This window comes from Symphalangus syndactylus, chromosome 8, assembly GCF_028878055.3.
Source record: "Symphalangus syndactylus isolate Jambi chromosome 8, NHGRI_mSymSyn1-v2.1_pri, whole genome shotgun sequence".
Taxonomy (NCBI): domain Eukaryota; kingdom Metazoa; phylum Chordata; class Mammalia; order Primates; family Hylobatidae; genus Symphalangus; species Symphalangus syndactylus.
Window position 1 is genome coordinate 52,392,725 of NC_072430.2, and position 18,271 is coordinate 52,410,995.

The 18,271-nt window shown below is 52.5% G+C and overlaps 1 protein-coding gene across 3 annotated transcripts in view; it reads left to right on the top strand.

The window, feature by feature from the left end:
• The window catches only part of SPTB (spectrin beta, erythrocytic), a 133,575-nt gene that overhangs the window by 95,326 nt on the left and 19,978 nt on the right, over nt 1–18,271 (top strand). For 2 of the 3 annotated variants that reach the window (XM_055289103.2, XM_055289101.2), the window contains exons 17-32: nt 24–226; nt 340–430; nt 1,581–1,727; nt 3,429–3,696; nt 6,064–6,266; nt 6,744–6,833; nt 8,988–9,266; nt 9,872–10,002; nt 10,966–11,170; nt 11,432–11,806; nt 13,260–13,504; nt 14,662–14,800; nt 15,272–15,356; nt 16,490–16,686; nt 16,998–17,047; nt 17,549–17,624. In XM_055289103.2, coding sequence (XP_055145078.1) covers nt 24–226; nt 340–430; nt 1,581–1,727; nt 3,429–3,696; nt 6,064–6,266; nt 6,744–6,833; nt 8,988–9,266; nt 9,872–10,002; nt 10,966–11,170; nt 11,432–11,806; nt 13,260–13,504; nt 14,662–14,800; nt 15,272–15,356; nt 16,490–16,686; nt 16,998–17,047; nt 17,549–17,624 — 2,784 coding nt within the window. Of the gene's footprint in view, nt 1–23; nt 227–339; nt 431–1,580; nt 1,728–3,428; nt 3,697–6,059; nt 6,267–6,743; nt 6,834–8,987; nt 9,267–9,871; nt 10,003–10,965; nt 11,171–11,431; nt 11,807–13,259; nt 13,505–14,661; nt 14,801–15,271; nt 15,357–16,489; nt 16,687–16,997; nt 17,048–17,548; nt 17,625–18,271 lie in introns of all 3 variants that reach the window. The other variant, XM_055289100.2, reaches the window with a different exon arrangement.

Genomic DNA, 18,271 nt, shown 5'->3' on the forward strand with positions numbered 1-18,271 from the left:
TGTCTGGAAACTTGTTCCAACAGGAATACACTCTGGCTCACTTGGAGCCCCCAGACTCCCTGGAAGCTGCAGAGGCTGGAATCCGGAAGTTTGAGGATTTCTTGGGGTCTATGGAGAACAACCGGGATAAGGTCTTGAGTCCTGTGGACTCTGGAAACAAGCTGGTAGCTGAGGGAAACCTATACTCAGACAAGATCAAGGAGAAGGTGCAGCTGATTGAGGACAGGTACTCCTGGGCCCCAGGGCCACGAGGCCCCCAGAGCCACACGGGGGTAGTGGTACCACGCGAGGACCCCAAGCTCGGCACTATTGTGACTGTGCTTTTGGCTTCCTTTCCAGGCACAGGAAGAACAATGAGAAGGCCCAGGAGGCCTCTGTCCTACTGAGAGACAACCTGGAGCTACAGAACTTCCTCCAAAACTGCCAGGAGGTGAGGTTCCAGCAAGGAGCGGCTGCTTTCCTGGAGATTCCTTTCTAGAAGCAGAGTGCCCTCAAGGCGGGAAGTCTACAGGGATCCCTTCTAGCTCAAGAGCTGTGGGATTCCATGAGTGGGGACCTCTGGGTACTTAATTGGGTCATCCTCTAGAATCTTCAGTTGCACTATTTTTTTTTTTTTTTTTTCAAATCTGAAAAGTCATCTTTAACCTGCCAAGTCTAGGCCAGAGTTTCTTAAGAGTAGTCTAGGAACAGTCTATTTTAGAATCACCTAGGACCCAGTTTGGGCCAGCTTCAAGGATGTGTGACCTGTGTCACACCCTGTGCTTAGCTTAGAAGGGCCCTGGGCTCAGTTTAATGCTCTACTCTTGCCATCTTGAAATTCTTCATGCTTTTGAACAACTCCATTTTGTACTGGGCCCTGCAGATTATGGAGCCAGTACTGGTCCTAGTTAAAGCAGACCCCTGGGTCCCACTCAGGCCAGATGAATCAGAACTTTAAGGGGTGAGACAGAGAAAGAACATTTTAAACAAACCTGCCAGTTGGAAAACTGCTGGCTCAGAAGGTCCTTGCTCAACCTGGGGCCAGCTGTGCAAGGAAGGTCTTTAATCCGCCTTCCCAGGTCCCTCCATTGACAGTACTTTCTACATGGAATGGGGTTTTCCCTGACTTCTTTCTTGTCATACTCCTTTTCTCTTAGCCCAGACAACTTTGTTTTTGTTGACCTCTGTCCTTGGCTTCTTCCTCAAATAACATTTTTTCCTGTGTTTATCAAGGATCTCTCACCCTACTGCCAAAGGATGGATTTATCCACCTATCCAGTAAACACTCGTTGGGTTCCTAGAATATGCTAGGCCCTGTCCTAGGTCCTCAAAATATGGAGAGAAGAGTAAAGTATTCCTGGTCTCACACCACACACACTCCAGTGGGGAAGATGCATCTGTGCCCACCTTTTAGCCCTGGCCTGTCATGAGTAAAGTTGCCTGTGCTGGTACAGAGGGATCCAGAACTGCAGATGAGTTCTCTTCTGTGCTTGCACTTCCTCCCCATGGCCTTCTCCTTCTGCAGCCAGGGATGGGCAGCAGGTTCTGCCCTGCCAAAGAAATATACTCAGGGATAGTCAGCCCACTCTTTATGCACACAGCTCACTCTTTGGATCAACGACAAGCTGCTGACATCTCAGGATGTCTCCTATGATGAAGCACGAAACCTTCACAATAAATGGCTAAAGCACCAGGCATTTGTGGCAGAGCTGGCTTCCCATGAAGGGTGGCTAGAGAACATCGATGCGGTAAGTAAAGTGAGTGGGTGGCGGGGGGTGCTCTGCTCAGATAGGCTTGCCTGGATGGGCTTCACCCAGGGTGTGGACCCTGTCCTAAAGCTTGCTGACAATACAGAACGTGGCAGCGAACAACTTTTCTAAATAGTAGCTAAACCTTCAGAGCTCCTGATATAGTCAGTCTTAGTACACCTGGTCAGAATCAGTGCCTCCTCTGGGTCACCTGAATCTGGAGACAGCCCAGGACACTGAGGACATCTAGTTAGAGCTTCAGTGTCCAGTGCCAGGACAGCAGTTATTAATGTTTGCTTTCCATTGCCCTTACCAGGGCTCCAGCACTGTCCTGCACAGGGCTGGAGAAATAGGCAAGATGATCACGGTGGTCCAGGGGAGCCATTAATCCTCATCATTTGGATGGGCAGAACCACTGGGGAGTGGTCGTTTCCACGCCTTGTAGATGGTGAACCAAGGGACCCCTCTGTAGTGTGTTTGCCCAGTGGACAAGTCCAAATGTGGCTGGAATTAGATGTGGAAATCACTACCTTTGCTTGTCTCTACCATGGCTGTCCATGAAAAAGGAGCCCTAGGATCAGACTGACTTCTTAACCTCCCTGTGCCTCAGTTTCTTCCTCTATGAAATGAGAGTAATAATAGGACCTTCCCAGTGGAGTTGTGAGCGCTAAATACTTAAAGACAAATGAAACATTTAGCATAGTACTTGGCAATTATGAGACACTCAATAAATATTAACTATTAGGCCAGGCACGGTGGCTCACAGCTGTAATCCCAGCACTTTGGGAGGCTGAGGTGGGCAGATCACCTGAGGTCAGGAGTTCAAGACCAGCCTAGCCAACATGGCAAAATCCCATCTCCACTGAAAATACAAAAATTAGCTGGGCATGGTGGCATACGCCTGTAATCCCAGCTACTCAGGAGGCTGAGACACAAAAGGGCTTACACTGTGGGGTGGAGGTTGCAATGAGCCAAGATTGTGCCACTACATTCCAGCCTGGGCAACAGAGAGAGACTCTGTCTCAAAAAAAAAAAACAAAAAACAAAAAACACTATTATTAGTGATATAGATTCCTAAGTCCAATTTCTATCACACTGTGCCCACCCAAAAATGATACATCTATGCAGATGAAAAGCAGGCAAGGCAACCTCAGTAACCGAAGGAGGTCAGCGAAGGTTAGCGCACAACCTCGGGAACTCACGGGGCAGTTTCCGCACTGGCTGTACCTGGACGGGTCTGGAATCCTTTTTCTCGCAGCAGCTGACCCTTGTCTGCAACTCCCGTGCTGCGGTCTCCCTGAGTCATTGCCCCCAGCACTGCTCTCCCTGCCCAGCTTCCCCTACCAGTGGTGTCTAACCCTTTGAATATGAGGACTTTTTCGTTATCTATGGTGGTGCATATCATGAAAATTATGCACAGGCTTTTTTTTTTTTTTTAACTCATCAACTATTGTGTTAATGTATTTTATGTGTGTCCCAAGACAATTCTTCTTCCAAAGTGTCCCAGGGAAGCCAAAAGGTTGGACACCCCTGCTAATGCTGGGGATTCAGAGTCCATTTCAGTTGAGTCTTACCCACGTTCTATGAAGATTCTTTGCCTTACTGACCTCCTCTTGGGTAGCCTCTTGCAACCATCAGGGGCAGGGCTGATCCAAGGCCCAGTCAGCCCAGAATGTGAGCTCTCCTCCTTCTTGCCCCTAGGAAGGAAAGCAGCTGATGGATGAGAAGCCCCAGTTTACAGCCCTGGTGTCCCAAAAGCTGGAAGCCCTGCACCGGCTCTGGGATGAGCTGCAGGCCACCACAAAGGAGAAGACCCAGCACCTCTCGGCTGCCAGGAGCTCCGACCTGCGCTTGCAGACCCATGCTGACCTCAACAAGTGGATCAGCGCCATGGAGGACCAGCTGCGGTCAGACGACCCGGGCAAGGACCTGACCAGTGTCAATCGGATGTTAGCTAAGCTGAAGGCACGTGAGTGGGTTGTAGACTCAGAGTGTTAGGACAGAAGGGATCCGTGGAAGCCAATCTGACATCTTTATTTTTAATTTTAGGTTTGGGGGTACATGTGAAGGTTTGTCACATAGATAAACACATGTCATGGGGGTTTATTGCACATATTATTACATCAGCCAGGTTTTGAGCTCAATACCCAATAGTTATCTTTTCTGCTCCTCTCCCTTCTCCTACCCTCCCCCATCAAGTACACCCCAGTGTCTGTTGTTTCCTTGTTTTCATAAGTTCTTCTCACTTAGCTCCCTCTTATAAGTGAGAACATGTGGTATTTGGTTTTCTGTTCCTGCATCAGTTTGCTAAGGATAATGGCCTCCAGCTTAATCCATGTTCCCACAAAAGACATGATCTCGTTCTTTTTTTATGGCTGCGAAATATTCCATGGTGTATATGTATCTTATTTTCTTTATCCAGTCTGTCATTGATGGGCATTTAGGTTGAGTCACTGTCTTTGGTATTGTGAACAGTGCTGCAGTGAACATAAGTGTACATGTGTATTTATGGTAGAGTGTTTTATATTCCTCTGGGTATACCCAGTAATGGGATTGCTGGGTCAAGTAGTAGTTCTGCTTTTAGCTCTTTGAGGAATTGCCGTACCACTTTCCACAATGGTTGAACTAATTTACACTCCCACCAACAGTGTATAAGGGTTCCCTTTTCTCTGCAACCTCACCAGCATCTGTTATTTTTTGACTTTTTAATAATAGCCATTCTGACTGATGTGAGATGGTATCTCACTGTGGTTACTTGCATTTCTCTAATGATCAGTGATATTAAGCTTTTTTTCATATGTTGTTGCCTGCATGTGTGTCTTCTTTTGCGAAGTGTCTGTTCATGTCCTTTGCCCACTTTTTAATGACATTGTTTGTTTTCCTCTTGTAAATTTGTTTAAGTTTCTTATAGATGCAGGATATTAGACCCTTGCCAGATGCATAGTTTGCAAATATTTTCTCTCATTTTGCAGGCTGTTTACTCTGTTGATAGTTTCTTTTGCTGTGCAGAAGCTCTTAAGTTTAATTAGATCTCATTTGCCAATTTTTGCTTTTCTTGCAATTACTTTTAGTGTCTTTTTCATGAAATCTTTGCCCATTCCTACGTCCAGGATGATATTGCCTAGGTTGTCTTCCAGGCTTTTTGTAGTTTTGGGTTTTACATTTAAGTCTGTAATCCATCTTGAGTTTACTTTTGTATATGGTCTAATGAAAGGGCCCAGCTTCAATGTTCTGCATATGGCTAGCCAGTTCTCCCAGCACCATTTATTGAATAGGGAGTCTTTTCCTCATTGTTTGTTTTTGTCAGCTTTGTCAAAGATCAGATGGTGGTAGGCGTGTGGCCTTATTTCTGGACTGTCTATTCTGTTCCATTGGTTGATATGCCGGTTTTTGTACCAATGCCATGCTGTTTTTGTCACCGTAGCCTTATAGTATAATTTGAATTCAGGTAATGTGATTCCTCCAGCTTTGTCCTTTTTGCTTAGGATTGCCTTGGCCATTCAGGCTCTTTTTTGGTTTCATGTAAATTTAAAAATAATTTTTCTAGGCCAGGCACGGTGGCTCATGCCTGTAATCCCAGCACTTTGGGAGGCCAAGGCAGGTGGATCACCTGAGGTCAGGAGTTCGAGACCAGCCTGACCAACATGGAGAAACCCTGTCTCTACTAAAAATACAAAACTAGCTGAGTGTGGTGGCACATGCCTATGATCCCAGCTACTCTGGAGATTGAGGCAGGAGAATCACTTGAACCCGGCAGGCAGAGGTTGCGGTGAGCCAAGATTGCACCATTGCACTCCAGCCTGGGCAACAAGAGCAAAACTCCATCTCAAAAATAATAATAATAATAATTTTTCTAGTTCTTTGAAGAATGTCATTAGTAGTTTGATAGGAATAGCATGAAATCTGTAAATTGCTTTGAGCAGTATAGCCATTTTAATGATATTAATTCTTCCTAACACATGAGCATGAGATGTTTTTCCATTTGTTTGTGTCTTCTCTGATTTCTTTGAGCACAATCTGAAACTTTAAAGCAAGCACTCCTACTCTTCCGCTTAACTGGACTTGCTTTTATCATGCAAAAATGTCTCCTGGTTTCTAATCCATCTCCAACCCCTTTTGCAGTGGGTAGGACAGAGACCCAAAAGGATGCATGAGAAACAGAACAGGCACTCAGAGGAGGGAAAGATGACTGGGAGCATCCAAGGAGACTCCTTGGAGGAAGTTGAGCTCAAATTGGGCCTTAAAGGATGGTTGGGATGCAGATGAATGAAGAAGATGGAGGGGCTGTGCAGGTGCCAAGGCTGGTGCTGACACCGTCCCCTTGTGTCTCAGCGAGTGGAGGACCAAGTGAATGTGCGGAAAGAGGAGCTGGGGGAGCTGTTTGCCCAGGTGCCTTCAATGGAAGAGGAGGGTGGAGATGCAGACTTGAGCATCGAGAAGCGGTTCCTGGACCTCCTGGAACCCCTGGGGAGGAGGAAGAAGCAGCTGGAATCATCCAGAGCCAAGCTGCAGATCAGCCGGGACTTAGAGGATGAGACGGTGCGTGGGCCACAGCTCCCTACCCTCTGAGGCTGAGCCACCAGCTGCCATCAGCGTAGCTGGCTGCTGCCCAGAGCAATTTTTGGCAGCAGATGACTGGTCACCTCACCCCTTATCTCACAGGGTTGTTGTGAGGATTACATTAAATGGAAAGCTCAAGCCAGTGCTTTTGTTGGGAATGCACCGTTCACTTGCTAGTATTGCTCGGTGAAGAACATGGACTTTGGGGTTAGACAGACTTGGGTTCAAGATCCAGCTATGTTACCTTCCCACTGCCTGACTAGGAGCAAGTTATTTGGAACCTCAGTTCAAAATCCCCAAATATTCTTATCTATAAAATGGGGGCAAAACCATGATGGGGTGTTGGGAGGAACTGGGGAGACACTGCCAGCAAAGTTCTGCCCTGCCCATGGTGAGCACTCGGGAAAGGTTGGCCACGATTGTCATCAGCTCTCCCCTGCCTTCTGGTCTCTGCAGCTCTGGGTGGAGGAGAGGCTGCCTCTTGCCCAGTCAGCCGACTATGGCACTAATCTGCAAACTGTGCAACTGTTCATGAAGAAGAACCAGGTGAGTCCTGCCTCACCTCACCAGCCCCACCCACCCCTCCTCACCCCTACCTGGCCCCACGGGGGTAGGCCCAGCCCTGACCTGCAGAAGGCTAGCAACAGCAGATTATTGTTCTTCTTGGTAGCTTTGGGGTCTCCAAACCGTATTGGTAATCTTACAGCAGAAAGAGCAGGTTTTTGTGATTACAGAGCAAATTCTGGGAGGATCACAGAGGAGGGAAGAATCCTGGTACTTGGGGATTCAGGGCCATTCAGCCTCCATCAGGCACAGGTGAATGCAGGATCTCGAGGGCCTGGCCTGGAGGTTGATGCGCTTCAGTAGCTCTGTATTCAGTGTATCCAGTGGTCTGCCTGAGAGGAGGGCAGTAACTCCTGATCTCTCTCCCACAACACTGCCTTGCCCCTCTTCCAGGGCTGAGCTTGGCATGTGTGGTGTCCTCGGGGTAAGTAGGCCCCATTTCTCTCGATATATGAGGATACTTGTGGGGCTCAAATTCCATTAGGAAGCCACTAACTTTGGACTCTGAGCCCTTGGAGCAAACATCCCTCTGCTTTTTGGCGCTTGCTTAGCCCTGGTTGGGAACTCCTGTGGCCCTGGTCAGGATCCTGGATGTGAGCAGATGCCAAGCACTTCCTCTTGGGTCAGGGCTGCAGTGGGAGCCTGAATCATGTAAGGAAGCTGGCTGTATGGGGTCGCAGTGGCCAGGGGAATGGCCACTGACTCTTCTTGGACAGAGAGACCCTCCCTCTGCATGCTCTCTGGGTCAGCAAGGAGAGCCCAGGAACTTAGATCCCAGATAAAAGTGACATGTCCCAGAGTGCCCCATTAGTATTGCAGCTCCTTGAGGAAGGAAGGTCATGGCAGACAGCACTCCCTTCCCCAAAGTTGGCAGCAGCTGACATCTGCTCACAGGACAATTTGAGCCCAGCCGCAGTGCAGAGGCCTAGATTATATTCAGAGAGGTTTCTTCAAAGCTGCCTTAGGCCCTTTGCTTCTGGTTGACACAATCTAGTCGCAGAGGCTCCAGAAGCCACACGCAGGGACCTGGGCTAGAAGATGATAGAAATCTAGCCTCAGTTAATGCCACAGCCTTCAGCTAAAGGTGGAAGGCTGGTAGGACACAGTATCCTTGGGACCTCAGTTTCCTTAATTGTAAAATGAGCCAACTCTAGTCTTTCCAACACTAGGATTTTTGATTCCGTGCAGCCTCTATAAGTGTTATTGTTCAAAGGTTTTTAACTCCCCTGGCTGGCAGTTGCTATTTTAGGAAAAGGGCAAGACAAATATGGATGGGGTTCCCCTAACCAAGAAGGGAAAGGCAGCCCCTTGGGAGAGTGTGACTGCCCTAGTGAAGACTATTTTAGGCTCACCTGGCTAAACCATAAATCCAATTTTATCATTTCCTCACTTAAAACCCTCTATTGCAATGGTTCTCAAACTCCAATATGCAACTCCTTTAACAAGCCCTCTGGGTGAGTTTACACAACTTAACCAGGTGCCACCCCCAGATCCACTGCATCAAGCTCTGGGGATACAGCCTGATAATTTGCATTTCCAACAAGATCCTAGGTAATGCTGCTGGTTCAGGACTCCACTTGGGGACCACTGTTCCCAGGGCTATTCATTGCAATTAGAACAAATTCCACAAGGTACTACATGAAGGGTTCTCACCTTCATGTGCCCACCTGAGCTGCTGGGTTGGGCAGATCCTGCATAAATGATCCTGCATAAATCCTGCAAAAGCTGTTAGAATAAGGTATCAAAAAGGCCATTTTTCTTTTCCTTCCAACACATACGTCTAAGGAATCAAGCTCTGCTGAAGCAAAGGAAGATAGGGGACAGTCAAGAGCACAGGCTTCCAGGTCAGGTGGAGCTGTGTTCAAATCCGGCTCTGCCACTGAGTGACTTCACTGCTGCATGCCGGTTTCCACATGCTTATCTCAGCAGGCCACCTGAGGGTGAAAGAATGGTGCACATGAGGTGCTTAGCAGCCTGCAAGAGGTCCCCTTGGTAGTTCTTATCACCATCACCTGTTCTGCTCTAGCAACAGGGGGTGAGAGGGACCAAGGGTGTCAGAGCTGTGCTGCCACTGCAGAAGCAGCCTCCCCGCCATGGTGGGAAGGCCCTGCCCCGAGCCCTTCCTTCCGGCCACAGACACTGCAGAATGAGATTCTGGGCCATACGCCGCGGGTTGAGGATGTGCTGCAGAGAGGGCAGCAGCTGGTGGAGGCAGCGGAGATCGACTGCCGGGACCTTGAGGAGCGCCTGGGGCACCTGCAGAGCTCCTGGGACAAGCTGCGGGAGGCGGCGGCCGAGAGGCTGCAGCGACTGAGGGATGCCAACGAGGCACAGCAGTACTACCTGGATGCGGACGAGGCTGAGGCCTGGATTGGCGAGCAGGAGCTCTACGTCATCTCCGATGAGACCCCCAAGGTCTGTTCGGGCAGGGGATACCAGCCAGGGTGCCCAGGCAGAGAGGAAGAGTTGAGGTTGGCTGTCGGTGGGGAGCCTTGTGAGTCCAGCTGTGTGAGGAGTGAGGCCAGGGGAGGGGCACAAGGAACCCACAGACTCCCTGCCCTCCCTTGGTGCCTCCTTGAACACACCCTTGCAGGGCACACACTGCAGCCAGGTGCCTCATGTTTACCCACTTAGGTTTGCTCTAACCCAAGGGTTCTCTACTTTTCTTTACCATGGATTCTGTACTGGTGAACTGCTATGAAAGAGATGGGGTGAGAGGTGACAGGTGGGGGTCTCTCAAAGCTGGAATGATATAGGATGTTTTCATGAGGACAGGGGTTAAGACACAAAAGGAAGGGTGTATGTTGGATACCAATCGCGAGAGTCCGGAGAGGAAGGTAGGGCACGGGCATTGCTGGGAAGTCAGAAAGGCAGGAAGGAAGCATGTGTGGCTATCTGCGGGTATCCCACAAGCCTGCTCCCCTCCTCCCTCGGGCACCTCCAGGAGCGGGGGCCCAACTTACCAAGGGAGAGATCATGGCCAGGCTGAGTTCTGGTGCTGACCGTCTGCTGCCTCCTAGGATGAAGAGGGCGCCATCGTGATGCTGAAGCGGCATTTGCGGCAGCAGCGTGCGGTGGAGGACTACGGCCGGAACATCAAGCAACTGGCCAGCCGGGCCCAGGGCCTACTGTCTGCAGGCCACCCTGAGGGGTGCGTGTGCTCCCTGGGGTGACACGGTCAGGAGATGGGGATCGAGCCGGGGCCCACCAGCCAATGTCCCTTCAGATTTAAAAGGAAAATGGAAAGAGTTTTCCCATCAAATAGGGCTGGAGAAAATTGCTGCGGGACTGGTGATGGATCCAATTTTATTTTATGCCTTGGTTTTGTGTGAGTCACTTCCAGCTGGGCCAACGAGGCCCTGGTTTGCAAAATGATCAGAGAAGAGGTTAGCAAAACTACCTTTTGGTGACCTGAAAGCACCGATTTTCTGAAGGGTTACAATATGCTAAGGGACACTGAAGACTACTTTAGCTTTTATTTTTATGGTCCAGAAGGTCTCCAGGACTTCACAGTCCGGACAGAACCATGATATAGGAGTGCAGGTGGAAACCTGTGCCCACCTGGGCTGCGAGGTTTTGTGGATCCTGCATAAATGGAAGCCCACAGACCACACACTGCCCCCCAGCCACGGCCCTGTCCTCAGCTGCCATTAGGGTGCCCACCACTGTGGGTCCTCAGTAGCCACCCCAGACATTTCCCTGGGAGCCACAGTGTCTGGGCCCCTAGTACGTCCTTTCCCTCCCTGGAGGGCTGAGCAGAGCTGTTGCTGCAGGAGCCCCGCTCAGGCAGTGCTGCTCCCCCAGCCTCTCTGGAAGAACGATGGAGGCATTCCCCATTTGCACTTGTCCCTGTAAGCTTGCCAGAGTGAGGGGCACCACGAGAGGCACCCCTCCAGGACAGAATTCCAGGGCACAGTGTGTCATCCCCTGAGGCTAGGGTGTGGCCCCTTCTCTCCCCAGCTCTTCCCCAGCAAAGCCCCTGCCATTTCTCCAGAGCTTCACTCCCTACCTATCCCTGCCAGGGGGCTGTGGTCGGCGTACGTTGGCTCCCCCGAGCCACTGCTCTGGGTTCATGGCTGCTGTCTCTGAGGGCCTTCTTGGTTTTGAATTCCAGGGAACAGATCATCAGGCTTCAGGGGCAAGTGGACAAGCACTACGCAGGGCTGAAGGACGTGGCAGAAGAGCGCAAGCGCAAGCTGGAGAACATGTACCACCTGTTCCAGCTCAAGCGGGAGACCGACGACCTGGAGCAGTGGATTTCAGAAAAGGAGCTGGTGGCCTCTTCCCCGGAAATGGGGCAAGACTTTGACCACGTGACTGTGAGTAGCCACAGCTCCTGCTGTCTTTGTCTTTCTCTAATGCAGTAGACGCAGCCAGCCCTCACTCAAGACACAGCGCTGCACAGGTTGTGACCTCCCCAGTGTGAGGCAGGACCAGCAGCTGCAGGCCTGCCCTGGGGAAGGTGTGAGAGCGCAGCTCCCGGAGCTGCAGTCGCTGCCTGGGAAAGTCTTCAGCTAAGCTGGTGACACCTGTAACCCCTGTGCCCCCCATAACCACATTTCTGTCTGCCCCATGCCCAGCTTCTGCGGGACAAGTTCCGGGACTTTGCCCGGGAGACCGGGGCGATTGGGCAGGAGCGGGTGGACAATGTGAATGCCTTCATCGAGCGACTCATTGACGCGGGCCACAGCGAGGCGGCCACCGTCGCCGAGTGGAAGGACGGGCTGAATGAGATGTGGGCAGACCTGCTGGAGCTCATTGACACGCGCATGCAGCTGCTGGCCGCCTCCTATGACCTGCACCGCTACTTCTACACGGGTGCCGAGATCCTGGGCCTCATCGACGAGAAGCACCGAGAGCTGCCCGAGGATGTGGGGCTGGACGCCAGCACAGCCGAATCCTTCCACCGGGTGCACACGGCCTTCGAGCGGGAGCTCCACCTACTGGGTGTCCAGGTACCTTCAGCCCCCTGCCGCCCACCTGCCACCAACTTCCAGGGGCCCCGGGTGTCAGTCCCCACCTGGCTGTCAGCGGGGAAACCTCTAGGATGGATGCCAGGAGGTTTTGCCTCCTTAGATAGCCAGGAGCTCAGGACAGGGAGCAGTGGCTTTCAGATGTTCCTTAGCTTCAGAAGTCATTCTTTAAACTGAATCCTACAGAAGGCCAGTGCATACAATACTATACGGGGCAGTTTCTCCAGTTGTACAGTATTATTACTGAACACATGCGCAGCACTTTTCTAGCACCAGGTGCTCTTCTGGGCAATGTATGTAGCCGCTGGACCCTCATGGCCATCCTCTGAGGCAGCTACTAATATTCCCTGATATTCCCTGCACTGTGTAGATGAGAAAAGGGGGGGGTAGAAGTCTCATAAGTTTCCCAGGAACATGTAGGTATGCAGTGGAGCCAGGGCTCCTGGCAGTCTAGCTATAGACCCCACATACTTAGCCACCGGGCACTTCAGCCTTTCCACATGGGAGCTGGAGAGCCCCCAAGTTCTACTGTTCAGACCCCTGCCCCATCACTGGAGTGCCCTCCGCAGATCCGTAGGGTCCCCCAGACCTTGGTGTGATAGAAAAGGCAAATGCAAGGGGGCCCCTGTTGCTGAGGGCTCCCCCAGCTTCCAGTGCAGCAGGGAGAGGTAGGCTGGCTGTGCAATCCCAGGCCAGCCCAGCAGGGCTTGGGGACAGAACACCAGGGTAGGCTGGGCCCCTGGTTCATCCAAAAGGGGACCTCTTAGGGATGTGTCCTCCAGCTGGAGTGGAGGGCCTGATGTGTGGCTGTTGCATTTGGGGATGCCCGGGCCCCTGAGATAGGTGTAGCACCACTGAGGTCTTAGGAGTGAGGTTTCACTGTCCCCGGGGCCAGCCTCAATCAGGGGATCTGGTGCGACCCCTTCCTTGGAGAGTCAGCACACAGAGTGGTTAAGAACGGGGACTCATGAGCAAGGTGCAAATTCTAGCTGTACCCCTTTACTAGTGTGAAGGACCCTGGACCAGTTACTTAGTTTCCCTTTGCCTCGTTTTCCCCATCTCAGAAACAGCAATAGTAATAGTACCTCCTTCATGGGTTTGTTGGAAAGACGAAGAGAGTTCATCAATAGAAAGTGTTTAGAACAGTGCCTGGTACGTAGTTCCTCTCATTAGTGTATTGTTGAGGAGATCAAAGGGCATGGAGTTCCTCTCACTCCCAAACCTTCACAAAGTTCAAGAGGTATTTGGGTAGGCAGAGGTGTCAAAGCAAGGAGCCTTCTCCTACAGCAGCCCCTGGGTGGAGGCTGAAGATTCTACCTTCCAGCAGTGCCCTGGGCAGGGAGGCCAGGAGGAGGTAGCTGCCCTTCCAGTCCTAGGCCCACAGCACCTAGGGAGCAATGTCCAGGGAACAATGTCTGGTTTTGCCTGACCACAGGTGCAGCAGTTCCAGGACGTGGCCACCCGTCTGCAGACAGCATATGCTGGGGAGAAGGCAGAGGCCATCCAGAACAAGGAGCAGGAGGTGTCTGCCGCGTGGCAGGCGCTGCTCGATGCCTGTGCCGGGCGCCGGACCCAGCTAGTGGACACGGCGGATAAATTCCGCTTCTTCAGCATGGCCCGTGACCTCCTCTCCTGGATGGAGAGCATCATCCGGCAGATCGAGACCCAGGAGAGGCCCAGGTGAGGGGAGCGTCCTCCAGGCAAAGGCAGCTCCTCTCCAGGCCAGAAGAGCCCGGCCAACCAGGGTGCTGCACTGTGGCTCCTCCGTGAAGGGATAGTCCTGGACTATCGGTCCATGAAAATCCCTGGGGGACACTTGAGGCCTGAGGCTGGATCCAGGCAGAAATGGCCTGGCTCGGCTTCCACTGGGAGGACCAATTGCTCCAGAGTCAGGAGAGTCCTGAGTGTAGAGCGAGAGACATCTGTCATTCAGGTTCTCTAATGGGAACAGTGACCATGGTTGACAGTGAAAATAAGCAACTCACATGTCCAAAGCTGGGCAGGTCTCAGACTGCACATTCTTCTCCCAGCCCTGGGATGTGAGGGGGCCCTTCCCCCAAAACTCAGGAAGAAGCTCATTATCCATTAGAGGAGGAGTCAGGCATGTGGGCAGTGAGAGCCCCTGCAGAGATCAGACCACTCTGCCCAGTCTGTGTCACTTCATCAGTTATTGCTGATCCATCTCCATCCTATTGCCCCTAGGGTGTCTGTCCTGATGGTCTTACTTTTAACATCCTTATGGAGATATAATTCACATACAACACTTCATCCATTTAGGGTGTATCATTCAATGGTTTTTAATATATTCGCTGTTACACAACTATCCCCACAATCTAAGGTTAGAAGATTTTCATTACTCTGCCCCTATTAACAGTCACTCCCCATTCGCCCTCTCTTCCCAGTCCCTGGAAACCACTACTCAACTTTCTGTCTCTCTAGATTTGCCTGTTCTGGACATTTCATATAAATGGAATCATACAATATGTGGTCTTTTGCGACTGGCTTCTTTCCCTTAGTATGATGTTTTCAAGATGCATCCCTGTTGTAGCATCAGTCAGTACCCCATTCCTTTTTATTGCCCAGTAATATTCCCAGGCTTGTTTGGGGATTTCTGTACCCACTGCCCATGCTCTGGCCACTGAGCAATGGAAGATACCAGGGCATCTGTGTTCCTGCTGGGGCTGGGCTGGTGGAGGACCCCCTGGCTGGCCATTGAGAGAGGAGGGAGCAGGGTCAGACTCCCACAGGCAGGGGGAGGTGGGCCCCTCTGGTTGGGACACAGAGGCAGGCCAGAGTGACCCAGAGTTCCCTTCTTCCCTTGTCCTCCTGTCCCCCAGGGATGTCTCCTCTGTGGAACTGCTCATGAAGTATCACCAGGGCATCAATGCAGAGATTGAAACCCGGAGCAAGAACTTCAGTGCCTGCCTGGAGCTTGGCGAGTCCCTGCTGCAGCGGCAGCACCAGGCCTCAGAGGAGGTGAGGGGACTGCAAGGATGGAGGCGAGCCCCTCCATCTCCGTCCCCACTGTGCCAGCCAGGCAGCCTCCTGGGAGGCAGATGAGAGCTGCAGCTTTTCCGAGGAGCTTGTCTTGCTCTCACTCATGGAGATCGGGGCTACACACAGGCCCAGGGATTGGAGCCCCAGCAAGCGCACTCCCTGCCTTAAGGAGCTGGCCACTCAGTAAAGGAGAGCAGGCTCATAACCTGCCTAACACCCACAGATGCACACACTTTGGAGTTGGTGACCTCCTTTAACAGGAGAGGCACATGGGCCTCAGAGAGGTTAAATAACTTGCCCCAGGCCACACAGCTGGCAAGTAGTTGGGCCAAGACTTGAAGCCAGGACTGTAGGACCAAACTTGGCATTCTTTGCAGGACCCATCTGCGCACTGCCTCAGATGGGGAAGGGTGAGCCAAGCCTGAGCTTTTCTCCCTTTCCTCCCCATAGATCCGCGAGAAACTGCAGCAGGTGATGTCCAGGAGGAAAGAGATGAATGAGAAGTGGGAGGCCCGCTGGGAGCGGCTCCGCATGTGTGAGTACAGCCCTGGAGCCAGGGCCCAGGGGCAGGAGTACCCCCGTGGGAGTAGGGGAATGGGGAGGTGCCACAATGGGTGGATTTTCACTACTGCCTAGAGAGGAGCCCCCCACAGCACTGCTCTTCAGCAAAGCTCTGGGGCCAGGGGCCTCAGTGGTCCAGGCAGAAGGCCAGAGTGGACGCGCTGCTGGAAGCCTCACCCTAACCACCCAGCGTGCCCCCACTCCTTGCCCATCCTCTGCCCCACTCGCCCCCAGCCTCATGCCCGGGCGGGTATGCCTGCAGACCTATCGCCTGGGGGAGGGGCTGGGGGCCTGGGGGAGGGGTTGAAAATCCGAGGGAGGGGTTGGGGTAAGGCTGTCATGAATCCCAGACATTCCTCATGAGGAATGTCAAGCACAGAACAGGCTCTTCCTCCTTCAGTTGGGTGCTGATGAGAGGTGGGGAAAAGCCACCACTCAGGAAGGAGCTGTGAGCCAAGAAGGGCCAACTGGTCCCTGGCCACTCGTCCAGCATCATGTGAGACAGCCAAGGGCTGGGAAGAATGTTCAAGGCAGAAGACTCCTTCTCAGAGACATCTGAAATACATTTTGTTTTCAAAACAGAGTTCTAATTACTGAAAAATGTAGTTTAAAAAATATAACTATTGGGCCAGGCATGGTGGGTGACATGTATAATCCCAGCACTTTGGGAGGCCAAGGCAGGAGGATTGCTTGAGCTCAGGAGTTTGAGACCAGCCTGGGCAACATAGGGAGACCCTATCTACAACAACAACAAAAATTAGCTGGGCATGGTGGTGCACACCTACAGTCCCAGCCACATGGGAGGCTGAGATGGGAGGATCACTTGAACCCAGGAGGCTGAGGCTGCCATGAGCCATAATCACGTCACTGCACTCCAGCCTGGGTGACAGATTGAAGCCCTCCCTCTAAAAAAATATAACTATTGTGAAGATGGGTTAGGGGCCCAGTGTGGAATGGGGTGGCTGCGGGCAGCAAGGGTATCCATGTGGTTTAGGGACACCTATTCAGGCCACCTGCCTGACCACTGGCCTCCAATCAGGAGTGAACGATTGGGTGCTAACAGGCCCTGGGCCTTGTGGGGGGTCTGTGTCCTGTTCCCCCTGGCAGTGCTGGAGGTGTGCCAGTTCTCGAGGGATGCCTCTGTGGCTGAGGCGTGGCTGATTGCCCAGGAGCCCTACCTGGCCAGTGGGGATTTTGGACACACAGTGGACAGTGTGGAGAAGCTCATCAAGAGGCATGAGGCTTTTGAGAAGTCCACGGCCAGCTGGGCAGAGCGCTTTGCTGCCCTGGAGAAGCCCACCACGGTGAGCAGGGAACAGTGCTGGGAGGCTCAGGAGGGTGGCAGCTGTGCCCCCAGGGGTCTCATGTCAAGGGCTCCAGGACAGTTGTTAGGTACTTAGAATGGTGTGACAGGCTTGGCCAGCAGGGACAATGGGAAGGAAAGACAAGTGGCAGGAAGTACTGACCTCCGAATGCAAAGGACAGAAGGGGCTGACTCTAGAAGGAACAAGTGCCAGGGCGTGTGGCGGTGCAGGGCCGCGTCCAGAGGGAGATCGTCTGAGAACACAACTAGCCTCTGTGGCTGCTCTGACCCCCGGGCCTTCTCCTCCTCTAGCTTGAGCTGAAAGAACGCCAGATTGCAGAGAGACCCGCAGAGGAGACTGGGTGAGTGGTGGCCGTGCGTCCAGGGAGCTGAGTGCTCTGCCAAGTGGGAGTAGGGGGTGCCTTTCATCAGAAACCTGACATTGGGACCAGTTGCATTTGAGCTCTCACACTGGGCACCCTTGTCAGGAAGGCCCAGAGTGCCTGGGCATGAGGGCAGAGGAGCTTTTGCTTCCCCAGTCACGGGCGGGCTGAAGGCCTGGTGCGGGAGGAGGGGGCTGGGAGCAGTGGCTGCCAGGCGAGGCCCCGCCTCGGAGCCACCTGAACACGGGGCCCCACAGGCCGTTCTGCCTCGAACCTGGCTCCCTTCTGAAGAATCTGCCTTGGCTTTTCCGAAGAAGTCTCTGGGAGGCGCCTTGCCGAGCACCGTCCAGGCTGGCGGTTGACTGGAGGGGGAGCTATTTGGTGCTCCTCCCTGTGGGCGCGGGTGAAAAGCCAGGCCTCGAAGGAGGCACTGGCCTCAGAGGGGTGCTTGTTTCTAAAGAGAGACTGTGTCTTCCTTAGGCCTCAAGAGGAGGAAGGCGAGACAGCAGGGGAGGCTCCGGTTTCCCACCATGCGGCCACCGAGAGAACATCCCCGGTCAGTCTCTGGTCTCGTTTGTCTAGTTCCTGGGAGTCACTGCAGCCAGAGCCCTCTCACCCATACTAGGCTCAGCCCAGGCGAAGGCGAGATGAGCTGGCGCAGCCCCGCCCTCTATCCTCCCCACATCCCTGCAGCCACCTCCCAGCAGAGCAGGCTACGTCCTCATTGAGGTGTTCTTCATGAGCGTACTAGCCTCCTCCACTCCTCCCCACAGCACAGAGGAAACAGGCCAGCCCAGTGACATGACGTTATTAGTTTTCTTTTATCTAATCTAATAAATTTTATTGTATAAATATATCACCATTTACATGAGGGGAAACACTAGCCAGAGACGATTAGTGCATTTCTGTACACCGTCCTTTTCCCCATTTTCCAACTCCTTCCTCTAGGCAGTACTCACCCCCTGCACCCACACCTACACACATGCACATGCCCACACACACGCATGCACACACAAATACACACCCACATGCATACACACCACACAACCCCATATACACATACACCTCACGCACACCCACACACCCACATACACACTCAGACACACACGCACACATAAATACAAACACACCACATCCACCCACATGCACCCACACCACATCCCCATACACACATCCACACACACCCACACACACATACTCATA